The sequence below is a fragment of the Ranitomeya variabilis genome, chromosome 4 (genome assembly GCF_051348905.1).
Source record: "Ranitomeya variabilis isolate aRanVar5 chromosome 4, aRanVar5.hap1, whole genome shotgun sequence".
NCBI lineage: Eukaryota > Metazoa > Chordata > Amphibia > Anura > Dendrobatidae > Ranitomeya > Ranitomeya variabilis.
The window spans coordinates 44599878-44624602 of record NC_135235.1 but is presented as its reverse complement, the minus strand read 5'-3'; the positions used below and the strand labels follow the sequence as shown (position 1 = coordinate 44624602).

General features: G+C 43.3%; 1 protein-coding gene across 1 annotated transcript in view; it reads left to right on the top strand.

Moving 5' to 3' along the window:
* The window catches only part of TCERG1L (transcription elongation regulator 1 like), a 268237-nt gene that overhangs the window by 220022 nt on the left and 23490 nt on the right, over positions 1–24725 (top strand). The window contains exons 10-11 of the mRNA XM_077258434.1: positions 9631–9754; positions 20533–20622. Of these exons, the coding sequence (XP_077114549.1) occupies positions 9631–9754; positions 20533–20622 (214 nt within the window). The remainder of the gene's footprint in view (positions 1–9630; positions 9755–20532; positions 20623–24725) is intronic.

The following is a 24725-nucleotide window of genomic DNA, read 5'->3' as shown; positions in this document are numbered from 1 at the left end:
AATATGCTGTGATGTGCACAATGCTTGACCATTATATGACTTCCACCCTACATTTTTCATCCTTTTTCCTTCTTCAGACTCTTCTTCTAATTTTCAGTACTTTTCCTTAGTTAATGGGTGAAGGCTGCTGATGAGCGAATCTGACAATATTCTAATTCAACAGCTTTGCTCAACTTTTTCCAGGAAATGTATTCTCACCTATGGCTCACGAGTCTTGCCAAGCAGCTCTGCTCCAATCTGGTCATTTTTTCGGCCCATTTATTGATGCAGTCTACATTGGTTCATCTTTGGCTTCTTCCAGTTAGCATCTTCTGACATCTTTGTCATCTCCTTCATGACATTACAATGTAGAAAGGAACATGTCATGTCATAGAGTGGCCTAGTCAGTGTAGTAGACACCAAAGATGTCTGGCACCAGAAGACACCAGAGATGGACCAATGAAGATCACATCATTGACTGGACTGAAGAGGACAGATTAAGCCCGCATGAATAGTTTTAATTTTTTTTAACATCTTCATTCCTTTTGAACCCAGCAACAATGTGGCCGGCTGACATCTGGTGAATGTGATTTTTTTTAATGAAATTTGAGTCTAATTAAATTTGCCTCAAAGCGATTTGCTCATCTCTACTGGAAATCAACTCCTTTGATGCTTTCTATATGCAGTACATACAGACATATTGAGAACCTACACTTTAGTCTATACGCATGCAGGATTAGCAGCATCATCGATGACATTATAGAGCAGTACTTAACTGTGTAGTTGCGAATCCTCCTCCTCTCTCCATGAACTTTAGTAGGCGACATTATGGAGCAGTACTTAGCTGTATAGCTGTGAATCCTCCTCCTCTCTCCATGAACTTCAGTAGGCGACTGTAATCTGATCATTCAGTGAGCTAACAGTCCGTCTTATTATAGCAAGCCTGATACTAACAGAATGCATTTTGGAGCCAGAGGAAAAGTGGCTTATAAGTGGAAAATGAAGCAAATTTCTCTGAGAAGTTTATTTTATTCACTTCTACTATTGATTTATCCAAAGTTTGTTGAAACAATTGTGACCATTTAAAGCTCACTATACTGATTAATATTTATTTTCTGTTTCTGCGCTTGCATATTGCACCACATGTAAGTAGCCAATCTGTTCTGTTTCACTTTCAAGGGAATTCCAGCTCAACAATTGTAAATAATAACATAAAAAAAGCAGAATTATTGATTTGCCAATTTTTATGGACATAAATTTCCCAGTAAGGAGTTCTAGTGACAGCTGCACTTGATAAATGGGTTATGGTTGAATAAAGCTTGTTTCCTAAATCAGAGCACAGTACATCATATACTGTATCATTCTTTTGTGGCTGCAAACCATGAATAATATATGGAAAGTGAAGCTGAAGTGATTCCTCATTTCTATTCAAGAAAAGTGAGCAAGGGAGCTGAGCCGGACCTCTGGAGCCCACTAAAGCTCCAACCTTTTATGGATTACATAAAAATACTGCTCCACCTCATAAAGCTTTGCCATCTCTTAAAGTGCCACATACGGACTAGTAAAACGATTTCGCTTGGTCAGTTAATACAAAGCATTATAATCAAGACTGATAAAAGAACATCACTTTCTAAAGAGGGCCAAGAAAAATAATCTTTGATGTGCCACATACTAATAGTCAAAGTTTGTAGGATTTAGAGGAGGACCTTTATTATTGAAAGGGTTATCTTTCCCATTTATCTGGATGGCAATAAGGAATGCTAACAAAAGTGGATTCAAATTTTTAACAGTAGGATTTCAACTTTGCATGCAGAATCTATGTCATATAGTTTGTCTTGGTGAATTAGTCTTTCATTAATAATTTAATGATCCTGTTTCCAAGTCAAAATGCTTAACATAACAAGTATCGAATGGCTAGGCAAGAGGCCTGAAGGCTCCTTTGTACCTTCTAGCACTTGATTTAGTTGGGTAGAAATAAATCCCAAGGAACTGTGTTGAAATTCAGCTTTTTCTTAGCAAAAGATAAACAAAACACGGCACTCTGCAAGATATGGGTGTTGGTGCTCAAGTAGGGTATCCTGTTGTGAATTCCGCTCTTGGGCTCCCTCCGGTGGTTGTAAGTGGCACTTTTGTGAGTTCTGCTCTTGGGCTCCCTCCGGTGGTTTTAAGTGGAACGGCTGCTCCTTGGATTTAGCAGTCAGCAGCTGCTTCCACTGATCGTCTATTCTGGCTCGGCTATTTAAGCCTGGCTCTATCCTTCAGCCAGTGCCAGTTGTCAATGGTTCCTGGTTGGATTCACATCTCTGCTTGGATTTCCCTGATGTTCTGACCAGTTCAGCAAAGATAAGTCCTTGCTTTGTTCTTTTGCAGTCCACATTTTGTGGACTTTATCGTTCAGCACTTTCTATGTTTTTTCTTGTCCAGCTTGTCAGTATTGATTTATTCAGTTAAGCTGGAAGCTCTGGGAAGCAGATTTACCCTCCACACCTTTAGTCAGGTGTGGAGATTTTTGTAAACTCTGTGGTGGATTTTTCTAGTTTTTTAATACTGACCGCACAGTATTCTGTCCTATTCTATCTATCTAGCTAGAGTGGCCTCCTTTGCTTCATCCTGGTTTCATTCTGCGTATGTCATTTCCCTCTCCACTCACGGTCAATATTTGTGGGGGGCTGTCTATCCTTTGGGGATTTTCTCTGAGGCAAGATAGCTTTCCTGTTTCTATCTTTAGGGGTAGTTAGTCCTCCGGCTGTGACGAGGTGTCTAGGGAGTGACAGGAACATCCCACGGGTACTTCTAGTGTTGTGTTAAGCTCAGGAACTGCGGTCAGTACAGGTACCACCTCCTCCAGAGCTCGTCCCATGTTGCTCCTAAACCACCAGTTCATAACATTACAACTGGCCCAAAAATGAATTAAATGCATCTCAAAAGAAGGAAAAAAAAGGTCTGAGCCATTTTTTTTTCTGCAGTCTGTTTTGCCTTTTTTTTCCTCTTAATCTCTGGGTGGTTCAGAATTTTGGCGCTGGCATGGATGTTCAGGGTTTGTTTTCTCGTGTGGATCAACTTGCTGCAAGAGTACAGAGTATCCAAGATTATGTTGTCCAGACTCCAGCTTTAGAGCCTAGAATTCCTACTCCTGATTTGCTTTTGGGGACAGATCTAAGTTTTTGAACTTTAAAAATAACTGAAAATTGTTTTTTGCTTTGAAACCCCATTCCTCTGGTGATCCCAATCAGCAGATTAAAATTGTCATCTCTCTGCTGCGTAATGACCCTCAGGACTGGGCATTCTCCCTTGAATTAGGGGATCCGGCATTGCTTAATGTAGACGCATTTTTTCAAGCGCTCGGATTATTGTATGATGAACCTAATTCTGTGGATCATGCAGAAAAAACTTTGTTGGCCCTGTGTCAGGGTCAGGAAGCGGCAGAATTATACTGCCAGGAATTTAGAAAATGGTCTGTGCTCACTAAATGGAATGAGGATGCCTTGGCTGCAATTTTCAGAAAGGGTCTTTCTGAAGCCCTTAAAGATGTTATGGTGGGGTTCCCCACGCCCGCTCGCTTGAGCGAATCTATGTCTCTAGCCATTCAGATTAATCGGCGCCTGCGCGAGCGCAAGGTTGTGCACCATATGGCGGTATCCTCTGAGCAGAGTCCTAAGCCTATGCAATGTGATAGGATTTTGACTAGAGCAGAACGGCAGGGATTCAGACGTCAGAATAGGCTGTGTTTTTACTGTGGTGATTCTGGTCATGTTATTTCTGTTTGCCCTAAGCGTACTAAGAGGGTCGCTAGGTCTGTTACCATCAGTACTGTACAGCCTAAATTTCTCTTATCTGTGACCCTGATTTGTTCATTATCGTCCTTTTCTGTCATGGCATTTGTGGATTCAGGTGCTGCCCTGAACTTAATGGACTTGGAATTCGCCAGGCGCTGTGTTTTTTCCTTGCAGCCTTTGCAGAGCCCTATTCCTTTGAGGGGCATTGATGCTACACCGTTGGCCAAGGATAAACCTCAGTATTGGACTCAGCTGACCATGTGCATGACTCCAGCACATCAGGAAGATTGCCGTTTTCTGGTGTTGCATAATTTGCATGATGTTGTTGTACTGGGTTTTCCATGGTTACAGGTTCATAATCCGGTGCTGGATTGGAAATCTATGTGTGTGACTAGTTGGGGTTGTCAATGGGTACATAGTGACGTTCCTTTGATGTCAATTTCCTCTTCCCCCTCTTCTGAAGTCCCTGAGTTTTTGTCGGATTTCCAGGATGTATTTGATGAGCCCAAGTCCAGTTCCCTTCCTCCACATAGGGACTGTGATTGTGCTATTAACTTGATTCCTGGCTGTAAGTTCCCTAAGGGCCGACTTTTCAATCTGTCTGTGCCAGAGCATGCCGCCATGCGGAGTTATGTTAAGGAGTCTTTGGAGAAGGGGCATATTCGGCCATCTTCATGACCATTGGGAGCGGGATTCTTTTTTGTTGCCAAGAAGGATGGCTCCTTGAGACCCTGTATTGATTATCGCCTTCTTAATAAGATCACGGTCAAATTCCAATACTCTTTGCCTTTGCTTTCTGATTTGTTTGCTCGGATTAAGGGGGCTAGTTGGTTTACTAAGATTGACCTTCGAGGGGCATATAATCTTGTTCGTATTAAACAGGGTGACGAATGGAAAACTGCATTTAATACGCCCGAAGGCCATTTTGAATACCTTTTGATGCCTTTCGGGCTTTCTAATGCTCCTTCTGTATTTCAGTCCTTCATGCATGATATTTTCCGCAATTACCTTGATAAGTTCATGATTGTGTATTTGGATGATATTTTGATTTTTTCCGATGATTGGGAGTCTCATGTGAAGCAGGTCAGGATGGTATTCCAGATCCTTCGTGATAATGCTTTATTTGTGAAGGGGTCTAAGTGCCTATTTGGAGTTCAGAAGGTCTCTTTTTTGGGTTTTATTTTTTCTCCCTCGTCTATAGAAATAGATCCTGTTAAGGTCCAAGCCATTCATGACTGGATTCAACCCACATCTGTGAAGAACCTTCAGAAATTTTTGGGCTTTGCTAATTTTTATCGCCGTTTCATTGCCAACTTTTCCAGTGTGGTTAAGCCCCTGACCGATTTGACGAAGAAAGGCGCTGATGTGACGAATTGGTCCTCTGTGGCTGTTGAGACCTTTCAGGAGCTTAAACGCCGATTCACTTCTGCCCCTGTGTTGCGTCAGCCGGATGTTTCTCTTCCTTTTCAGGTTGAGGTTGACGCTTCTGAGATTGGGGCAGGGGCCGTTTTGTCTCAGAGGAATTCTGATGGTTCTTTGATGAAACCGTGTGCTTTTTTTTCCAGGAAATTTTCGCCTGCGGAGCGCAATTATGACGTCGGCAATCGGGAGTTATTGGCTATGAAGTGGGCATTTGAGGAGTGGTGACATTGGCTTGAGGGAGCCAAGCACCGCGTTGTGGTCTTGACTGATCATAAGAATCTGATTTACCTCAAGTCGGCCAAGCGGCTGAACCCTAGACAGGCTCGATGGTCCCTGTTTTTCTCCCGTTTTGATTTTGTGGTCTCGTATCTTCCGGGATCTAAGAATGTTAAGGCTGATGCCCTCTCTAGGAGTTTTTTGCCTGATTCTCCTGGAGTCCTTGAGCCGGTTGGCATTCTTAAGGAAGGGGTGAGTCTTTCTGCCATCTCCCCTGATTTACGGCGGGTGCTTCAGGAATTTCAGGCTGATAAACCTGACCGCTGTCCAGTGTGGAAGCTGTTTGTTCCTGATAGATGGACAAGTAAGGTAATTTCTGAGGTTCATTGTTCGGTGTTGGCTGGTCATCCTGGAATTTTTGGTACCAGAGATTTGGTTGCTAGGTCCTTTTGGTGGCCTTCCTTGTCGCGGGATGTGCGTTCTTTTGTGCAGTCCTGTGGGACTTGTGCTCAGGCCAAGCCTTGCTGTTCCCACGCTAGTGGGTTGCTTTTGCCTTTGCTGGTCCCTGAGAGGCCCTGGACGCATATTTCCATGGATTTTATTTCGGATCTTCCTGTTTCCCAGAAGATGTCTGTTATCTGGGTGGTTTGTGATTGGTTCTCTAAAATGGTCCATTTGGTACCCTTGCCTAAATTACCTTCCTCCTCTGATTTGGTTCCATTGTTTTTTCAGCATGTGGTTCGTTTGCATGGCATTCCGGAGAATATTGTGTCTGACAGAGGTTCCCAGTTTGTTTCTAGGTTTTGGCGGGCTTTTTGTGCTAGGATGGGCATTGATTTGTCTTTTTCTTCGCCGTTTCATCCTCAGTCAAATGGCCAAACTGAGCGAACTAATCAGACCTTGGAAACCTATTTGAGATGCTTTGTGTCTGCTGATCAGGATGATTGGGTGGCTTTCTTGCCTTTGGCCGAGTTTGCCCTTAATAATCGGGCTAGTTCGGCTACTTTGGTTCCGCCTTTCTTTTGTAATTTTGGTTTTCATCCTCGTTTTTCTTCAGGGCAGGTTGAGCCTTCTGATTGTCCTGGTGTGGATTCTGTGATGGACAGGTTGCAGCAGATTTGGACTCATGTGGTAGACAATTTGACGTTGTCTCAGGAAAAGGCTCAACGTTTTGCTAACCGCCATCGGTGTGTTGGTCCCCGGCTTTGGGTGTGGGATTTAGTCTGGTTATCTTCTCGTCATGTTCCTATGAAGGTTTCTTCCCCTAAGTTCAAGCCTCGGTTTATTGGTCCTTATAAGATTTCTGAGATTATCAATCCGGTATCTTTTCGTTTGGCCCTTCCAGCCTCTTTTGCCATCCATAATGTTTTCCATAGATCTTTGTTGCGGAGATATGTGGTGCCCGTTGTTCCCTCTGTTGATCCTCCTGCCCCGGTGTTGGTTGAGGGGGAGTTGGAATATGAGGTTGAGAAAATTTTGGATTCTCGTTTTTCGAGGCGGAGGCTTCAGTATCTTGTCAAGTGGAAGGGTTATGGCCAGGAGGATAATTCTTGGGTTGTTGCCTCCGATGTTTATGCCGCCGATTTGGTTCGTGCTTTTCACTTGGCTCGTCCTGATCGGCCTGGGGGCTCTGGTGAGGGTTCGGTGACCCCTCCTCAAGGGGGGTACTGTTGTGAATTCCGCTCTTGGGCTCCCTCTGGTGGTTGTAAGTGGCACTTTTGTGAGTTCTGCTCTTGGACTCTCTCCGGTGGTTTTAAGTGGAACGGCTGCTCCTTGGATTTAGCAGTCAGCAGCTGCTTCCGCTGATCGTCTATTCTGGCTTGGCTATTTAAGCCTGGCTCTATCCTTCAGCCAGTGCCAGTTGTCAATGGTTCCTGGTTGGATTCACATCTCTGCTTGGATTTCCCTGATGTTCTGACCAGTTCAGCAAAGATAAGTCCTTGCTTTGTTCTTTTGCAGTCCACATTTTGTAGACTTTATCGTTCAGCACTTTCTATGTTTTTTCTTGTCCAGCTTGTCAGTATTGATTTATTCAGTTAAGCTGGAAGCTCTGGGAAGCAGATTTACCCTCCACACCTTTAGTCAGGTGTGGAGATTTTTGTAAACTCTGTGGTGGATTTTTCTAGTTTTTTAATACTGACCGCACAGTATTCTGTCCTATTCTATCTATCTAGCTAGAGTGGCCTCCTTTGCTTCATCCTGGTTTCATTCTGCGTATGTCATTTCCCTCTCCACTCACAGTCAATATTTGTGGGGGGCTGTCTATCCTTTGGGGATTTTCTCTGAGGCAAGATAGCTTTCCTGTTTCTATCTTTAGGGGTAGTTAGTCCTCCAGCTGTGACGAGGTGTCTAGGGAGTGACAGGAACATCCCATGGCTACTTCTAGTGTTGTGTTAAGCTCAGGAACTGCGGTCAGTACAGGTACCACCTCCTCCAGAGCTCGTCCCATGTTGCTCCTAAACCACTAGTTCATAACAGTATCCCACCCTTAATAGCAAATGTCCAAAACAACTCGGCACTCAATCATTTATGAAGAGAAAAAATTTCAATTTATTTTGCGTCCAGACATAGAACCAATTGTTGAACGTTTTCGGTCCAAGATGGACCTTCCTCAGAACAGTTCAATGTTATCAGTATATTGACCTGGGGCTGGTAGCACCACAGCGGGTGCTGACCACCGGATCACCCAGCGACATAGCATGCTACCAGCCCCAGGTCAATATACTGATAACATTGAACTGTTCTGAGGAAGGTCCATCTTGGACTGAAAACGTTCAACAATTGGTTCTATGTCTGGACGCAAAATAAATTGAATTTTTTTCTCTTCATAAATGATTGAGTGCCGAGTTGTTTTGGACATCAGCTTTTTCTTAGTCACCCAAATGGGCTGTTATTTTAGCAACTGGTTTTCGAGAACTGGAGAGAGGCATCCACATCCCAACTCTGTGTAATACCCAACTAATTGACAACATCTCAAACCTGGATGGAGGTTGTGCCATAGCAGGAAGACTTTAACTCTACTTCTGGAAAAGTCTTCTAAACTTTATAAAGTAGTACAAGCTGTGGGGAAAATGCACACAATGGAGCAACCCTATTTAAAGAACAAGAAATATTTTTTTTAGAAAATGGTATTGCTCACCTAGGAGATGGCATGGTGCCCCGGTTTTAAAATTCCACATGTTGCTGCATCGAGGCTGGGGAGAAACTCCAGGTAAAAACTATATAAAAAAGGAAAAAAAAGACACTGATGGAAAAAGAATCATGTGCTAAAAGGAGGGACGATGAGGGTTCCTTTATTGTGAAAACGCATTTCAACATTGAACAAGCATTTTTAGCAAGTACAAAAAAACCACAGATCGCCCCTCCTTGCAGAATATGATTCATTTTCCATGAGCACATCAGCTGGAAGAGAAGCTTTTCTTGAGAAGACATATCTGTATTGTGAAAACCAGTTGCCTATCTTCCCTGAAGACAATACTTTATCTGATTTGCTAACTGCTTAGTACACAGTGGGCAGACCGGTGCACCCTCCCTTGGTCATACTATTCTGCCTACTCAGCTCTTCTGCTCTCCTTGATTGACAAAGCCGGCTTCAGTTAGGCCAATGCTGTCTGTTCAGAATTCCTGCGCCTTCACCGACAGCTCCAGTATAGGCGGATGGACAGAACAAGCTTCATAGCTTCATCCATAGGTTTGTCATCTACTTGTTCTGTGCATGCACCGATACTGAGCCTGTCAGCGCATGCGCCAGATTTCATGGCCAATTGTGCACGACCAACTGAAGAGTGCTCACAAGCTTTTGAAGAGGAGGATAGAGGTGCTTATTGACCAGGATGAACCTTGTGTCAATCCAGTAAAGTGAGTTTACTGCATACTCCGATTTGCACTGTAATAAAAGTGTGTTATTCAAAGGCAACATAGAAAATAATGGGCAAATATACATATTTTCAAACAATATTGTATTAGAACATGATTGGTGTAGTATTAAAGCAAACAATGAGAATCTCAATGAGAAAGTAGACAACAAGGGCAACAGACAATAAGGACATCAAGCCGATTCATTGTCACAAGAAATTGATGATCTCTCGGAAAGAAAAATGGGCAGCTCTAATGGGACAAACCATTTATATTTATGCATCCAATTGACCTTATCCTAAAATTAAGTGTATAAATAACGTATGACAAATGTAAGCTAAAGCATTGATCAATTATATTCTTTTTCCTTCTTTTCTTAAAGGACAGATGATTCTCATACCATTGAACAAGGGGTAGAGGATGATGAAAAATCAACAGCCTTAAAATTATTACCCCCTTTGGAAGAACGGATGACATGCTTTAGGAACATGCTTCTTGAGAGAGGGGTAGGGGCACTCATATAGCCACTTGATTTAGTTAATTCATAATTGGACCAGCTTGCATTATTAGTGACCAGATAAACCTGTTGCTTCTAGGAGGCCAAATATTGTGAAAATTGAAAATTCTTTTTTTCTGTTAATCTTTCATTACTTTAGGTTAAAAATCATTTAAAGTCAGTACAAATAAAGCATTGCTGGGTGCAAAAAAACCTGCTGCATACCATCATCTTCTCTTAGATTTAAGGTTAAGGCTTGAGCACACGGCAAGGGAAATATGTCTGTATTTCCTGAATGGTGCCCCAAAGATTATTTATCCCGCCTCGCAGAAGCATTGATCCTACAGGAGGATATTAATGTAATACCCCATGGAATGAAGCATGCCGTGATTCTGTTTCTTGCAAGTGTCACAAGAATGTAACTTTTAGGCATTCCATATAAACTTCAGGTCACAGTTCAGCAAACATAGTCCAGTATTTAATCCCTTATCCCCCAAGCAAAAGTACTGTATTTTGAGGAAAATATTGATGAAGTTATAGCTTGCGCTTTGATCTTCTATTTTTTTTCCGCTACTTGCCAAAATCGGACATACAATTTTAAAAATTGTTAGTTTTTTGCCTTTATTTATAAATTACATTTTATCACCCTATCCAAATCCTGAATCCTAAACCCAACGTTAGTCATTAGCCTGGCCCTAACTCTAAACCTAAGTCGTTTAGGTGCATATGATGTTTAAGAGGCATAAATGTAATACATTAGACATGTAAGACACCGAGTATATAGCTGATTCCACAATAAATGTACTTGTTCTCTTTATGAACTTTGGTACAAGACAACCAAAGTAAACTGTACTGGAACCTTGTTATGTCACTGTTGGCGACAGCGTATAATGCCCCTTTTTTGGTACAATACGTCTACCACTTTGGAATGAATCATTTTCCCTCTCTTCTACCCTAGAGCACTAAAGAAATGAGCACAACCATAGACATCTGTTATGGTTCTCAATGGCAAGAGAACATAGCCCAGCAAACATAAGAACTAGCTCTTGGAAGGATGGAAACTAAACTGACCATGAACTAAACCTGCCGCACAACTAACAGTAGCCGGGTAGCGTAGCCTGCGTTATATCCCTAGACGCCCAGCGCCGGCCGGAGGACTAACTAATCCTGGCAGAGGAAAATATAGTCCTGGCTCACCTCTAGAGAAATTTCCCCGAAAGGCAGACAGAGGCCCCCACAAATATTGGCGGTGATTTTAGATGAAATGACAAACGTAGTATGAAAATAGGTTTAGCAAAATTGAGGTCCGCTTACTAGATAGCAGGAAGACAGAAAGGGCACTTTCATGGTCAGCTGAAAACCCTATCAAAATACCATCCTGAAATTACTTTAAGACTCTAGTATTAACTCATAACATCAGAGTGGCAATTTCAGATCACAAGAGCTTTCCAGACACAGAAACGAAACTACAGCTGTGAACTGGAACAAAATGCAAAAACAAACAAGGACTAAGTCCAACTTAGCTGGGAGTTGTCTAGCAGCAGGAACATGCACAGAAAGGCTTCTGATTACAATGTTGACCGGCATGGAAGTGACAGAGGAGCAAGGCTAAATAGCGACTCCCACATCCTGATGGAAACAGGTGAACAGAGAGGATGATGCACACCAGTTCAATTCCACCAGTGGCCACCGGGGGAGCCCAAAATCCAATTTCACAACAGTACCCCCCCTCAAGGAGGGGGCACCGAACCCTCACCAGAACCACCAGGGCGATCAGGATGAGCCCTATGAAAGGCACGGACCAAATCGGAGGCATGAACATCAGAGGCAGTCACCCAAGAATTATCCTCCTGACCGTATCCCTTCCATTTGACCAGATACTGGAGTTTCCGTCTGGAAACACGGGAGTCCAAGATTTTTTCCACAACGTACTCCAACTCGCCCTCAACCAACACCGGAGAAGGAGGCTCAACGGAAGGCACAACCGGTACCTCATACCTGCGCAATAATGACCGATGAAAAACATTATGAATAGAAAAAGATGCAGGGAGGTCCAAACGGAAGGACACAGGGTTAAGAATCTCCAATATCTTGTATGGGCCGATGAACCGAGGCTTAAACTTGGGAGAAGAAACCCTCATAGGGACAAAACGAGAAGACAACCACACCAAGTCCCCAACACAAAGCCGAGGACCAACCCGACGCCGGCGGTTGGCAAAAAGCTGAGTCTTCTCCTGGGACAACTTCAAATTGTCCACTACCTGCCCCCAAATCTGATGCAACCTCTCCACCACAGCATCCACTCCAGGACAATCCGAAGATTCCACCTGACCAGAAGAAAATCGAGGATGAAACCCCGAATTACAGAAAAAGGGAGACACCAAGGTGGCAGAACTGGCCCGATTATTGAGGGCAAACTCCGCTAAAGGCAAAAAAGCAACCCAATCATCCTGATCTGCAGACACAAAACACCTCAAATATGTCTCCAAGGTCTGATTCGTCCGCTCGGTCTGGCCATTAGTCTGAGGATGGAAAGCAGACGAGAAAGACAAATCTATGCCCATCCTAGCACAGAATGCTCGCCAAAATCTAGACACGAATTGGGTACCTCTGTCAGAAACGATATTCTCCGGAATACCATGCAAACGGACCACATTTTGAAAAAACAGAGGAACCAACTCGGAAGAAGAAGGCAACTTAGGCAGGGGAACCAAATGGACCATCTTAGAGAAACGATCACACACCACCCAGATGACAGACATCTTCTGAGAAACAGGAAGATCCGAAATAAAATCCATCGAGATGTGCGTCCAGGGCCTCTTCGGGATAGGCAAGGGCAACAACAATCCACTAGCCCGAGAACAACAAGGCTTGGCCCGAGCACAAACGTCACAAGACTGCACGAAACCTCGCACATCTCGAGACAGGGAAGGCCACCAGAAGGACCTTGCCACCAAATCCCTGGTACCAAAGATTCCAGGATGACCTGCCAACGCAGAAGAATGAACCTCAGAAATGACTTTACTGGTCCAATCATCAGGAACAAACAGTCTACCAGGTGGGCAACGATCAGGTCTATCCACCTGAAACTCCTGCAAGGCCCGCCGCAGGTCTGGAGAAACGGCAGACAATATCACTCCATCCTTAAGGATACCTGTAGGTTCAGAATTACCAGGGGAGTCAGGCTCAAAACTCCTAGAAAGGGCATCCGCCTTAACATTCTTAGAACCCGGCAGGTAGGACACCACAAAATTAAACCGAGAGAAAAACAACGACCAGCGCGCCTGTCTAGGATTCAGGCATCTGGCGGACTCAAGATAAATTAGATTTTTGTGGTCCGTCAATACCACCACCTGATGTCTAGCCCCCTCAAGCCAATGACGCCACTCCTCAAAAGCCCACTTCATGGCCAAAAGCTCCCGATTTCCAACATCATAATTCCGCTCGGCGGGCGAAAATTTACGCGAGAAAAAAGCACAAGGTCTCATCACGGAGCAATCGGAACTTCTCTGCGACAAAACCGCCCCAGCTCCGATTTCAGAAGCGTCGACCTCAACCTGAAAAGGAAGAGCAACATCAGGCTGACGCAACACAGGGGCGGAAGAAAAGCGGCGCTTAAGCTCCCGAAAGGCCTCCACAGCAGCAGGGGACCAATCAGCAACATCAGCACCCTTCTTAGTCAAATCAGTCAATGGTTTAACAACATCAGAAAAACCAGCAATAAATCGACGATAAAAGTTAGCAAAGCCCAAAAATTTCTGAAGACTCTTAAGAGAAGAGGGTTGCGTCCAATCACAAATAGCCCGAACCTTGACAGGATCCATCTCGATGGAAGAGGGGGAAAAAATATATCCCAAAAAGGAAATCTTTTGAACCCCAAAAACGCACTTAGAACCCTTCACACACAAGGAATTAGACCGCAAAACCTGAAAAACCCTCCTGACCTGCTGGACATGAGAGTCCCAGTCATCCGAAAAAATCAAAATATCATCCAGATACACAATCATAAATTTATCCAAATAATCACGGAAAATGTCATGCATAAAGGACTGAAAGACTGAAGGGGCATTTGAAAGACCAAAAGGCATCACCAAATACTCAAAGTGGCCCTCGGGCGTATTAAATGCGGTTTTCCACTCATCCCCCTGCCTAATTCGCACCAAATTATACGCCCCACGAAGATCTATCTTAGAGAACCACTTGGCCCCCTTTATGCGAGCAAACAAATCAGTCAGCAGTGGCAACGGATATTGATATTTAACCGTGATTTTATTCAAAAGCCGATAATCAATGCACGGCCTCAAAGAGCCATCTTTCTTAGCCACAAAGAAAAAACCGGCTCCTAAGGGAGATGACGAAGGACGAATATGTCCCTTTTCCAAGGACTCCTTTATATATTCTCGCATAGCAGCATGTTCAGGCACAGACAGATTAAATAAACGACCCTTAGGGTATTTACTACCCGGAATCAAATCTATGGCACAATCGCACTCCCGGTGCGGAGGTAATGAACCAAGCTTAGGTTCTTCAAAAACGTCACGATATTCAGTCAAGAATTCAGGAATCTCAGAGGGAATAGATGATGAAATAGAAACCACAGGTACATCCCCATGCGTCCCCTTACATCCCCAGCTTAACACAGACATAGCTTTCCAGTCAAGGACTGGGTTATGAGATTGCAGCCATGGCAATCCAAGCACCAACACATCATGTAGGTTATACAGCACAAGAAAGCGAATAATCTCCTGGTGATCTGGATTAATCCGCATAGTTACTTGTGTCCAGTATTGTGGTTTATTGCTAGCCAATGGGGTGGAGTCAATCCCCTTCAGGGGTATAGGAGTTTCAAGAGGCTCCAAATCATACCCACAGCGTTTGGCAAAGGACCAATCCATAAGACTCAAAGCGGCGCCAGAGTCGACATAGGCATCCGCGGTAATAGATGATAAAGAACAAATCAGGGTCACAGATAGAATAAACTTAGACTGTAAAGTGCCAATTGAAACAGACTTATCAAGCTTCTTAGTACGCTTAGAGCATGCTGATATAACATGAGTTGAATCACCGCAATAGAAGCACAACCCATTTTTTCGTCTAAAATTCTGCCGTTCACTTCTGGACAGAATTCTATCACATTGCATATTCTCTGGCGTCTTCTCAGTAGACACCGCCAAATGGTGCACAGGTTTGCGCTCCCGCAGACGCCTATCGATCTGGATAGCCATTGTCATGGACTCATTCAGACCCGCAGGCACAGGGAATCCCACCATAACATCCTTAATGGCATCAGAGAGACCCTCTCTGAAATTCGCCGCCAGGGCGCACTCATTCCACTGAGTAAGCACAGCCCATTTACGGAATTTCTGGCAGTATATTTCAGCTTCGTCTTGCCCCTGAGATAGGGACATCAAGGCCTTTTCCGCCTGAAGTTCTAACTGAGGTTCCTCATAAAGCAACCCCAAGGCCAGAAAAAACGCATCCACATTGAGCAACGCAGGATCCCCTGGAGCCAATGCAAAAGCCCAATCCTGAGGGTCGCCCCGGAGCAAAGAAATCACAATCCTGACCTGCTGTGCAGGATCTCCAGCAGAGCGAGATTTCAGGGACAAAAACAACTTGCAATTATTTTTGAAATTTTGAAAGCAAGATCTATTCCCCGAGAAAAATTCAGGCAAAGGAATTCTAGGTTCAGATATAGGAACATGAACAACAAAATCTTGTAAGTTTTGAACTTTCGTGGTGAGATTATTCAAACCTGCAGCTAAACTCTGAATATCCATTTTAAACAGGTGAACACAGAGCCATTCCAGGATTAGAAGGAGAGAGAGAGAGAAAGGCTGCAATATAGGCAGACTTGCAAGAGATTCAATTACAAGCACACTCTGAACAGAGAAAAAAAAAATAAAAAATCTTCAGCAGACTTCTCTTTTCTCTCCTTTCTCTGTCAATTAATTTAACCCTTTTAGGCCGGTCAAACTGTTATGGTTCTCAATGGCAAGAGAACATAGCCCAGCAAACATAAGAACTAGCTCTTGGAAGGATGGAAACTAAACTGACCATGAACTAAACCTGCCGCACAACTAACAGTAGCCGGGTAGCGTAGCCTGCGTTTTATCCCTAGACGCCCAGCGCCGGCCGGAGGACTAACTAATCCTGGCAGAGGAAAATATAGTCCTGGCTCACCTCTAGAGAAATTTCCCCGAAAGGCAGACAGAGGCCCCCACAAATATTGGCGGTGATTTTAGATGAAATGACAAACGTAGTATGAAAATAGGTTTAGCAAAATTGAGGTCCGCTTACTAGATAGCAGGAAGACAGAAAGGGCACTTTCATGGTCAGCTGAAAACCCTATCAAAATACCATCCTGAAATTACTTTAAGACTCTAGTATTAACTCATAACATCAGAGTGGCAATTTCAGATCACAAGAGCTTTCCAGACACAGAAACGAAACTACAGCTGTGAACTGGAACAAAATGCAAAAACAAACAAGGACTAAGTCCAACTTAGCTGGGAGTTGTCTAGCAGCAGGAACATGCACAGAAAGGCTTCTGATTACAATGTTGACCGGCATGGAAGTGACAGAGGAGCAAGGCTAAATAGCGACTCCCACATCCTGATGGAAACAGGTGAACAGAGAGGATGATGCACACCAGTTCAATTCCACCAGTGGCCACCGGGGGAGCCCAAAATCCAATTTCACAACAGACATCCAACATAAGCGACATTACCCCTTCCATATCTTTACATCACCATGGTAGTTTTAATGTAAATATTTTTTTTCCTATTTTCTGTTGTCCAAACCTGGATGCATTTTATAGTCAGTGCATCTAATAGTCTGAAAAATACAGTACTTGACTGAGCAAGCCCTTAAACCCAGGCTCATATCACTGCAAGGGCATAAGGGTAATAAGCCATTGTGCTATACTACAAATCTGCTCAACTATAAAACGGCCATTTGCAAGACCCCTAGGAAAACCAAACAATTGCGACAAATGACAACAGATAATTAGTTCAAATTCTGTCCATATTTTTATTATGTGTTATTATGAGTTGTAATTATGACCCTTTTACAATTCTTTGGCACTTAACTATTTTGCAAACAATTCTAAAAAAGCCCGAGGGTGCCAGGTTAGCCCTTTTACTTGTCACCCCTCGGGACCAAAGTTTAAATCTAAACAAGGCAAAAATTTGCATACAGTTTCTAGTGTTTGCAGTAGTTTTCCCAAAGAAAATCTGGTTCCTTGTGATATGCTAAACATACTGATAAATGGTTTGACTTTCCGTGAAAATTATCCCTTACTTGTGTATAAGAAGTCAGGATATTGGATAGTGAGCAACATTGATATGAATAGACATTACAATGAGGAGTAAGACATTAAAACTTGCTTTCACATTTACTGAGAATCATGTAGCCTTCTATAATTACTTTCAAATATGTATACCTTAAGTATTTTTCTTTTCTTTCCTTTGTATCTATTTAATTATAATATAGGAGAAGTACATGCAAAGATTTTTTTCTACCTTTTTTGTGTGAAAATCAATAATGTAATGTAATTCAGCATCACTGTATATTTGCTTGCAGTCTTTTGGAAATCCACCTCTAACACTCATGAAGTTCTGCAATGTTATTCTTTGCATAACAAAAATATATTCAATTTTCCAATATAATTTCTGCATCAATTGCTCATGATTTTCAAAATGTTGTACACCATTTTTTTCATGAGTGTTCAGACACTCAGTTTGCAAAAGTGCTTAAAAAAGTGGCATGATTACTTTGACTTGTAAATTGCACTAGGAGTACTATAGTTTTTAGTGCAAAAAAGACCTAAAGAAAAGTAACCAAGAAGTGTGTCAGAAAGTGTAGGGAGTCAATAACAGATAGACTCACCTATGCTGAGCTCTTGAGGGACCAAGTAGGGATGAACAAATGTGCTTGGTGATACCCGGATATTACTAGAGTATCTGTGTACCCGGATGTGCTCAGCACTCGACAAACATTGTTGCTCTGATTTGAAGCTCGAAAAAGAATTCTACATTTTTTCTCGATTCAATTTGTTACCCAGAAAATATTACATGCTTTCTGTTATATTTCAGTGATTTATAACATCCCAAGAAAGAGTACAAAAATTGTTCTGGATGGAATTTGTCATCCACAAAGTATTGCATGGTTTGTGTTACATTTTGGTGGTATATAACACCCCAAAAAAGTGTTCAAAATTTGTTATGGTTTGAATTTGTCATCCATAGAGTATTACGTGCTTTGTGTTACATTTCAAAGGTATGTAACACTCCAAAAAAGCATTTTTTTTTCTGGATTGAATTTGTCATCTATACACTATAATGTGGATTGTGTTACATTTCGATAGTATGTAGCACTCCAAAAAAGCATTCAAAAATTTCCTGGAATTAATTTGTCATCCATAGAGTATTACTTGATTTGTGTTACATTTCAGTGGTATACAACACTCAAAAAAATGTTCAACATGTTTTTCTGGATTCAATTAGTCATCTATAGAGCTTAACATGGTTAGTGTTACATGATGGTGGTATATAAACCTCAAAAAAACTGTTCTTTTTTGGGGGGGATTGAATAAGTAATCCGTGCATTATAATGTGCTTAGTGGGCAGCAAGACAACAAAGATAGCAATATCCCACTAGACTCCCGAGGGAGTGACCGGAAGAAAATCAGAGCCAGACCATACTGGTTTAACAGCAGAAGTGGCAGGAGCCTGTGGTCCAGAACTGGCCACTTTCCTGCAGCCACCAAGTCCACAGCCTTCACCATTGGGGTTGTTGCAGACTGCAGAAGGGAGATCTAGGATCCAGCAACTGGTGAGCTGACTGTGGGGCCTAGGCTAATCAGAATAGAGAAGGCAAGCTAGGATCAGGGCTTGGAGACATGCTGGTGGGCCTGCTAGCCTCAAGTTCGTGAGATCTGGCATCCTGGGGGGAGGTTATTATGTATGACCGGCAGCAGAGATGGGGGTCCATAGAAGAGTTTGGGCCCATCATCACATCAGGCAGTAGAGATGGCTGCGACCAGGGTTACATTCTTAAAAATAGAGAGGCGACATCACTGGTATGTGGTTGGTATGGTTATGATGAGAAGTAAAGGAGTGGGATGAACTCTTCTTGTGAAACGAACAGTGCCGGGAGTGGCTCCTCAAGGAAGCTCAAGACGGGGCCACCACCCCTGAACGATTGGACTAACATTGTGGTTCACCACCTCCTATGCAGGAGCAGGCTATGGTGCAGGTGACACAGGGGGTTGTCATCCATTCCTACATGTTGGGGGCTCCAGAACTACCAAAAGCCTGGTAACTTACAGACCCGGCACCTGGAAATCAAGCTCAAGGAAGCAGCTGGAGTCAGTCCCACCAGCCTCCAAAGACAGGAGAAGCATGCACCTGAATTACTCTCCTTATCATTTTCTCCTGGCTTTGCACTTTGTACAAAGACTTAAGGAGTGTAGGAGTATATGAAGTACACTTTCAAAATATTTGAGTGAGTCCCACAAGTTGTTGCCTTCAAGGATCTATGGATTACTATATTACCCTCTTTATTATTTTTTCCTGACTTTATAATTTGTGCAAAGCCTTTATTTATGCAGAAGCACATTGACTAAACTTTCAAAATATTTGAATGAGGCCCGCTAGTTGTTGCCTTCATGGGTCTATGGATGACTGGATGACCCTCCTTATATTTTTTTTCTGGCTTTGCACTGTGTGAGAGCTTTGTTGTCACGGTAAGTCCCTAACAGTCAAGATGCCAACCCCCTACTCAGGCTGCTCATCTCTCAATATCATTTAAATCAGGAATGCTATAAAAGTATCCAACAGACACAAAGATTCTGCAAATTGATCACGCAGCATACCCCCTTCCCAACCCCCTCTGGGGAGAATTTAGTTTATCTTCCTTTTGTCCCTTTGAAGTTCACAATTTCTTTCCAGTAGACATATTTTGTAGTGTAGTGTATCAGAGCTGTATCTGATACAGAAATTGTAATTTTTCCCTATGTGAAAATTTTACAGCATGCTAGCTTTTTTTAAAGAGACCAATTTGATGTAGAGTATAATCAATCAGCAATGCTCCATGGAAAAGAAATACAAATGAGTTTTTGTGCTTCAGAAAGGGAGCAAAATTGCTAGTTCCTCTAGAGGTAGCTAGCCTAAAAATTATCCTTAAATGAGTCTGGCAACAAATTCAGGGATTTTAGCACTAGATACCCATCTACATGTAGCTGTTTCTGGGTATTTGCCCCTCATCAGTTTGGCCAATTGATTGGGATACTTTGGAAGCAATTTGGCCAGGTTTGAAAGACACCTCGTTCAGCCAGCCAGACTATGCTAAGAACTGCTGAAGGGCACATACCTTGTAGATAGTGTCTGGATTGGCTAATATGCCTGGTTGTGCTGCAAGTCTTATGGAAAGGGCTTGACACTGACTGGCTATTTCTAATATATGGAAAAAATAAGTTGTCTTGTATGTGTTTGTGCTGTCAAAAATTCTGGAAGAGCAGATGAGAACATAGGCTAGAACACTGTACATTATTTTATCAAAACTAATTAAAATAATCTTCATATTTTTCTATAATGATGTGATATATCGACTCGTATCATTCTCAATATTTACATGTCCTTGATAAGAGTCGATGAGTCATCCAGTTCTTATAGCAGAATTATTTAATTAGCTGCTTCTCAAGTCCATTAAAGTGTCAGCAGACTAAAGCAAGACGGAATGAGAAAAATGTTTATAATGGAACTAACTGTTTTGAATGCTCCGCAGGTGTCTGCATTCTCCACATGGGAAAAGGAGCTGCATAAAATTGTGTTTGATCCTCGGTATCTCTTGCTAAACTCAGAAGAACGAAAACAGGCAAGTTTTGTGTTCTAAGTAAATGGCATCCTTGTGACATCTCATGAAAAGTATTACTTTACTTGAAAATGTATGCAGTTGTGTACAAAAGCCAACAGGGGACACCATGGAAAGAGAAATATCTAGACACAGGAGACCTTTTAAAAATATATTCTAATTGAAAAATTATCATTTGTTGCTTCATCTAACAGGATGAATTAATATTTACAATAATTGTGTGACAACCGACAACCCCCTATAATATTCAGCTCAAAATGTTATAGTATGTAGAGTGGATATAACCAATCTTCACAGCACTGTTGAACTGCCAGGCTTTTGAATAGTTAAAAAAAATCATATCAAGAATAGTGTTGAGCGATACCGTCCGATACTTGAAAGTATCGGTATCGGAAAGTATCGGCCGATACCGGCAAAGTATCGGATCCAATCCGATACCGATACCTGTCATGATCTCCATGGCCAGAGAACTAGCATAAGCCTCAATAGGAACAAGCTCTTGGAAGATGTAACTATACTGACCATGAACTAAACCTACCGCATCATCTAGAAGTAGCCAGGTAGCATGTCCTACTTTTTATCCCTATATGCCCAGCGCCGGCCGGAGAACTAAATAATGCTAGCAGAGGGAAATATAAGACCTGACTCACCTCTAGAGAAATGCCCAAAAAGGAGACAGAGGCCCCCCACATATATTGGCGGTGATATGAGATGAAACAACAAACGCAGCAGGAAAATAGTTTTAGCAAATTTGAGGTCCGCTTTCTAGATAGCAGAAGACAGAAAGCATACTTTCATGGTCAGTAGAAAACCCTAACAAAACACATCCAGAAATTACTTTAGGACTCTGGCATTAACTCATAATACCAGAGTGGCAATTCCTGATCAACAAGAGCTTTCCAGACACAGTAACGAAACTGCAGCTGTGAACTGGAACCAAAATACAAAAACAAAACATGGACGAATGTCCAACTTATCTAGTAGATGTCTGGGAGCAGGAACAAGCACAGAGAGGCTTCTGATAACATTGTTGACCGGCAAGCATCTAACAGAGAAGCCAGGTTATATAGCGACACCCAGATCTAATCAGAACAGGTGAACAGGGAAGATGATGTCACAAGTTCAATTCCACCAGTAGCCACCGGGGGAGCCCAGAATCCAAATTCACAACAGTACCCCCCCCTCAAGGAGGGGGCACCGAACCCTCACCAGAACCACCAGGGCGATCAGGATGGGCCCTATGAAAGGCACGAACCAGATCAGAGGCATGAACATCAGATGCAGTGACCCAAGAATTGTCCTCCTGGCCGTATCCCTTCCACTTGACCAGATACTGGAGTCTCCGTCTGGAAACACGGGAGTCTAGGATTTTTTCCACAACGTACTCCAACTCACCCTCAACCAACACCGGAGCAGGAGGCTCAACGGAAGGCACAATCGGTGCCTCATACCTGCGCAATAACGACCGATGAAAAACGTTATGAATAGAAAAGGATGCAGGGAGGTCCAAACGGAAGGAAACAGGGTTAAGAATCTCCAATATTTTATACGGACCGATGAACCGAGGCTTAAACTTAGGAGATGAGACCCTCATAGGGACAAAACGAGAAGACAACCACACCAAATCTCCAACACAAAGCCGAGGACCAACACGACGGTGACGGTTGGCAAAAAGCTGAGTCTTCTCCTGGGACAACTTTAAATTGTCCATCACCTGCCCCCAGATATGATGCAATCTCTCCACCACCGCATCCACTCCAGGACAATCCGAGGATTCCATCTGACCGGAGGAAAATCGAGGGTGGAACCCCGAATTACAGAAAAACGGGGACACCAAAGTGGCAGAGCTGGCCCGATTATTGAGGGCGAACTCCGCCAATGGCAAAAAAGCAACCCAATCATCCTGGTCAGCAGACACAAAACACCTCAGATATGTCTCCAGGGTCTGATTAGTCCGCTCGGTCTGGCCATTAGTCTGAGGGTGAAAAGCAGACGAAAAAGACAAATCTATGCCCATCCTAGCACAGAATGCCCGCCAAAATCTAGACACAAATTGGGTTCCTCTGTCAGAAACGATATTCTCAGGAATACCATGCAAACGAACAACATTTTGAAAAAACAGGGGCACCAACTCGGAAGAAGAAGGCAATTTGGGCAGGGGAACCAAATGGACCATCTTAGAAAAACGGTCACACACCACCCAGATGACAGACATCTTCTGAGAAACAGGCAGATCTGAAATAAAATCCATCGAGATGTGTGTCCAAGGCCTCTTAGGAATAGGCAAGGGCAACAATAATCCACTAGCCCGAGAACAACAAGGCTTGGCCCGAGCACAAACGTCACAAGACTGCACAAAGCCTCGCACATCTCGTGACAGGGAAGGCCACCAGAAGGATCTTGCCACCAAATCCCTGGTACCAAAAATTCCAGGATGACCTGCCAATGCAGAAGAATGTACCTCAGAGATGACTCTACTGGTCCAATCATCAGGAACAAACAACCTATCAGGCGGACAACGATCCGGTCTATCCGCCTGAAACTCCTGCAAGGCCCGCCGCAGGTCTGGAGAAACGGCTGACAAGATAACTCCCTCCTTAAGAATACCTGTGGGGTCAGAGTTGCCGGGTGAATCAGGCTCAAAACTCCTAGAAAGGGCATCCGCCTTAACATTCTTAGAACCCGGTAGGTACGATACCACAAAATTAAACCGAGAGAAAAATAATGACCAGCGCGCCTGTCTAGGATTCAGGCGCCTGGCGGTCTCAAGATAGATCAAATTTTTGTGGTCAGTCAATACCACCACCTGATGTCTGGCCCCCTCGAGCCAATGGCGCCACTCCTCAAACGCCCACTTCATGGCCAAAAGCTCCCGATTCCCAACATCATAATTCCGCTCAGCGGGCGAAAATTTACGGGAAAAGAAGGCACAAGGCCTCATCACGGCGCAGTCAGAACTTTTCTGCGACAACACTGCCCCAGCCCCGATCTCAGAAGCGTCGACCTCAACCTGAAAAGGAAGAGTCACATCAGGCTGACGCAACACAGGGGCAGAAGAAAAACGGCGCTTAAGCTCCTGAAAGGCCTCCACAGCATCAGGGGACCAATTAGCAACATCAGCACCCTGTCTAGTCAAATCGGTCAATGGCTTAACGACATCCGAAAAACCAGAAATAAATCGACGATAAAAGTTGGCAAAGCCCAAAAATTTCTGAAGACTTTTAAGAGAAGAGGGCTGCGTCCAATCACAAATAGCTTGAACCTTGACAGGATCCATCTCAATGGAAGAGGGAGAAAAAATATATCCCAAAAAGGAAATTCTCTGAACCCCAAAAACGCACTTAGAACCCTTGACACACAGAGAATTAGACCGCAAAACCTGAAAAACCCTCTTAACTTGCCGGACATGAGAGTCCCAATCATCCGAAAAAATCAGAATATCATCCAGATACACTATCATAAATTTATCCAAAAAATCGCGGAAAATATCATGCATAAAGGACTGGAAGACTGAAGGGGCATTAGAAAGACCAAAAGGCATCACCAAATACTCAAAGTGGCCCTCGGGCGTATTAAATGCGGTTTTCCACTCATCCCCCTGCCTGATCCGCACCAAATTATACGCCCCACGGAGATCAATCTTAGAGAACCACTTGGCCCCCTTTATGCGAGCAAACAAATCAGTCAGCAACGGCAATGGGTATTGATATTTAACCGTGATTTTATTCAAAAGCCGATAATCAATACATGGTCTCAAAGAGCCGTCTTTTTTTGACACAAAGAAAAAACCGGCTCCTAAGGGAGATGACGATGGACGAATATGTCCCTTTTCCAAGGACTCCTTTATATATTCTCGCATAGCAGTATGTTCAGGCACAGACAGATTAAATAAACGACCCTTTGGGTATTTACTACCCGGAATTAAATCTATAGCACAATCGCACTCACGGTGCGGAGGTAGTGAACCCAGCTTGGGTTCTTCAAAGACGTCACGATAATCAGACAGGAACTCAGGGATTTCAGAGGGAATAGATGATGAAATGGACACCAAAGGTACGTCCCCATGAGTCCCCTTACATCCCCAGCTCAACACAGACATAGCTCTC